The sequence below is a fragment of the Blennius ocellaris genome (assembly GCF_963422515.1).
Source record: "Blennius ocellaris genome assembly, chromosome: 22".
Lineage (NCBI taxonomy): Eukaryota > Metazoa > Chordata > Actinopteri > Blenniiformes > Blenniidae > Blennius > Blennius ocellaris.
In genome coordinates, this window is record NC_137671.1 from 10706322 (window position 1) to 10710489 (window position 4168).

Consider the following 4168-nt stretch of genomic DNA (forward strand, 5'->3'; position numbering starts at 1 on the left):
AGAGATAGCTGCACTTAAGCTTCTGAGTGTATGTGTGAAACAATATATTGATGTAAAGAAATAACCATACACATTCCCTTTTACACTGCCTGACATGTATTTTTCTGTCTGGTGCCAGTTTTAACTCCAATTTCTCACATGTCGCCACGTGCTAAGGTTTCTCCATCAGGTTTCCTTAAAATAGACAGAGGGACGCCGACGGGCACCGAAAATAGCACCGGGGCCTCCAGGGAGCCGCCAAAAGTCCAAGCCGCCGTCTCTTTAAATAACAATACGAGTTGTATGCTGGTTTATTATTGAGTTATATATTCATTTCACCTCGTCTCGCACTGCGTGTCCAGTCTTCAATCCAGTCGCTCCCGCTTGCAGGTCCGTCTCTTTTCCTATTCCCTCATTTTTGCACATCGGCTTGTTTTCTCCATCTTCCCCTCCCTACTTTCCTTCGGGATGGCGATCGGGATGTTACACAACAACTTGCACAAAAACAAAAACAACAACAACAACAACAAAACTGGCCCAACAGGCATCAAGCAGCATTTTTCTAGTTGTAAAAAAAAATGATTAATAATCAGAGGTGAAGAGTAAAAATTGTGTCCCATCCTGACCATAGACCTGAAAGACCAATTTCCCGTTGTTCCCCCACCCCCTCCCCCCTTGCGTCCCCCCGCCTGCATGTCTGTCCCAACTCCACGTCCGCGGCCCGGCGTGCTACTTGCACACGAACTGGTCCACCAGCGACGTGCAGCGTTTGCACTTGACGTAGCAGCACCAGTGGAACTTGCAGTGGCAGCGCTCGTGCTTGTACGTCTTGAACTGGTCGTAGCCTCGGCCGCAGCACATCAGCTCGCAGCCGTCCATCCCCTCCGAGGTCTTGTTGCACAGCCGGCCCTGCGTGCCCAGCGAGCCCGTGGTCTCGTTGCGGAGGCAGTAATCCGGGCTGGGGTCGATGTAGACCAGGTCCTCGGGGGTCGGCGTGTTGAAGCGCTTGTCTTCCAGCTCCAGCTTTCCCTGAGGCAAGGAGGGGGGGAAAGAAATAGCGTTCGGTGTGGGATCCATTTTTTTTTGAGAGTGGGGGAATTTCTCAAGCCGTGAACGTGGTGGATTCCGTACCTTGCGTCCGATCCGCATGGCGGCAGCGCTGGCGTACTTCTCTTTCAGGAATTCTCCAACCCGTCTGAAGTCGGCCAGCTGGAGCCAGCAGGTCTTCAGGCTGCAGGATCCCGAGACGCCGTGGCACTTACAGGCCACGTTGGCAAGACCGTAGACCGCCTGGGGGGGGGGGGGGGGGACGAGAACGAAAGACATTAGACACTTTCAATTACTTGATGTCGTTTAATCTCATTTTATCAACTCGTCAGCTATGTTTACTCTCTAAACATTCAATAAAAGCAACATGATTTTAATCGTATTTCCCATGAAACCTGATTTCTAGATGCTCGATAACGTTGCTTGAACTCACTTACACAGGAGGTTCTTTTTACATAAAACAGCAGTTATATGAAATTCTCATATTACACTAAGCCTTTGAAAATTGAATTTTCCCCCAGGGCCAAATTGTTAAAAACAATAAAATAATCATCTTCATCATCTAGCGATGGGGCGTCAAACATTAAGACTTGGGGGGTTCAAATCAGCCTACCAGAGGGGATGATCGAGCAAAGTGTAAAAACGATAAAGAAAATGACTATAACTGCTGTTTCTGGTGTTTGAGTGGCTAAAACATATGCATGTAACAACCAATACAATAATAATGACGATCAATAATAGAATCCCTGCCAATAACTTAATAATGTTGGCCATTTTAAACCTATTAAAGCCCATAACGTAATTACTTGCCAATAGTGTAAGAGGATAATGGAGCCATTATCATAATAGCATTTAGTCAATAGGGTAATAGGTTATGGCATGATGGAGTGGCATTTAGAAGAAAAATCCTTTCAGCATGTAATGAGAGGGCTGCTGAAAATATATCTATCTATCTGTCTATCTATCTATCTATGTATCTATCTATCTATCTCGCTATCCATCTATCTATCTATCTATCTATCTATCTATCTATCTATCTATCTATCTATCTATCTATCTATGTATCTATCTATCTATCTCACTATCTATCTATCTATCTATCTATCTATCTATCTATCTATCTATCTATCTATCTATAAATATGTATATCTAGCATATGAAATAGAAACAGAATAATACACACCACAAAAAAATTATATTTTCTCCAACACCAGGAAGAACCATTAAAAAGGCTTTTTTTTTTGTTGTTGTTGTTTTTTCTTGCGAGAGGTCGAACTATTCAGATTATGTAAACAAATCAGGTAAATTGAAATGAATGAAGCACACGTTATTCTAATCACATTTATTTCACATAACCAGTGTGGAAACTTAAATAATCCAACATACTTGAAGTTCAATTGTTCTGCACGTGGGCCCCTAAACTGAAGTGTGTGTTGCTGTTCAGAATCTGACAGGTTGGAGTTTCCCTGGCGTTCAGCGGTGTAGATTAAAACGCTGCTGCCCTCTAGCGGTGAACATTTGTAAATACTTTCTGTCAACCAGGTAAAACCACGTGCTTAACTCTGAATAGATTTAGTACTTTAAGCTATAAATATCAAAAGAGATTAGGCACCATCTGTATTTAACTGATGATCATCAACGTGAAACTGCAGAGTCAAATACAACGGACACGGCGACTGCACCTTATCTTTGAGGCTGCTGTAAGAATGACGGGAAACAAAGTCGCTGACTCGGGAGTGGAAAAGCTGCTTCTAATCAAAGAAAATTGTACCTCAAGCTGACTTCCCTACAAACTCTGTGTACAGAAAGAAAGTACATTTAAGAGGACTGTAATTTCACAAATGGCTTGTTTACAAAATGTGAAAATTTGGTTCTCAAGCAGAAAGTTCATGCGACTGAATTACTCAGTCCTGAATGATCTTTCAGCAGAATTAAAAATGAACGTGGAGAACGATGCTCAACTGACGCATTTGAATAGGAAAAAAACCCAACAATCATTGCATGTGACTGTAAGTAACTGAGGGAGGGATATATATATATATATATATATATATATATATATATATATATATATATATATATATACATATATATATATATATATATATATATATATATATATATATATATATATATATATATATATATATATATATATATATATATATATATGTTTAAACTTTGAGAAGATATATCACGTCTCACCTTTACATGCCACTAATATTCTGTCTCCTCTCCTCTTTCTCGATTCCCTGCATGACGTCTGACACTGCATCATTTTACCCTTGGTTCATTCCAAACTGTGAAACTCTGCTTAGAAATTAAACTTGAGTCGTTACTGCTTAAAACCTTTAAATATATAAAGTTTTTATTTGCAATATTCGTTTGAAAATATCGAGGAAAATATGTAATTTTGACATGTTAATAATGACAATTTTGAAAATGCTCTGACCCCCCGGTGGACTTCAGGGGGAACCGTCCTGCTTGCAGCTTGGCCAGAGAAACAAGAAAACACGTGGGAGACCCCCCCCCCCCTGAACACACACACACACACACACACACACACACACACACACACACACACACACACACACACACACACACACACACACACACACACACACACAGAGGAATCATACCATGTGCTGTCACTTCATGCCATGTTGTGTGTGCACACCAGCACCTCTGAAACACACTCCCCACACGCGGCGCTCGCTGAATCAATTACGTGTGATCCCTGATTTCCCCCGGCTCGGCCCCTCGCACAAATGAAACCCATCACTCTGTCTCCTCACCCGGCCTGATCTCAATTACCTTCTCACCTCTGCTAACCCCGGCGTCCCCAAACACCGCCGACCCCCACCTTCCACCCCGCCGCCCACCCCTTCTACTTTACTACCCAGCAGGCATAGCACTCGGCACCCTCCAATCCCGCGAGTCGACCCCTGTGACCCCCCCCCTCCCTCAGACAGGGAACAGGGGGACAATGACATTTTGTAGAAGAGGAAAAGCACTTTTTTTTTTTTGGTGGGTTTGTATCAAGGGAAAATTAGGAAGTGGAACACGTGAAGGTCATTTTTCTTCAACTGTAATCCAGCCGCTCGGAGCGAGAGACAGTTAAGGCCGGTGATCCATACATGTG

The 4168-nt window shown here is 42.8% G+C and overlaps 1 protein-coding gene across 4 annotated transcripts in view; it reads right to left on the reverse strand.

The window, feature by feature from the left end:
- Positions 1 to 674: 674 nt before the first annotated feature.
- Positions 675 to 4168, reverse strand: part of wnt5b (wingless-type MMTV integration site family, member 5b) — an 83827-nt gene continuing 80333 nt past the window's right edge. For all 4 annotated transcript variants that reach the window (XM_080517938.1, XM_080517935.1, XM_080517936.1 and 1 more), the window contains 2 exons: positions 1111 to 1269; positions 675 to 1008 (listed from right to left, as the gene is read on the reverse strand). In XM_080517938.1, the coding sequence (XP_080374064.1) occupies positions 709 to 1008; positions 1111 to 1269 (459 nt within the window). In that variant the 3' untranslated portion in view covers positions 675 to 708. The remainder of the gene's footprint in view (positions 1009 to 1110; positions 1270 to 4168) is intronic.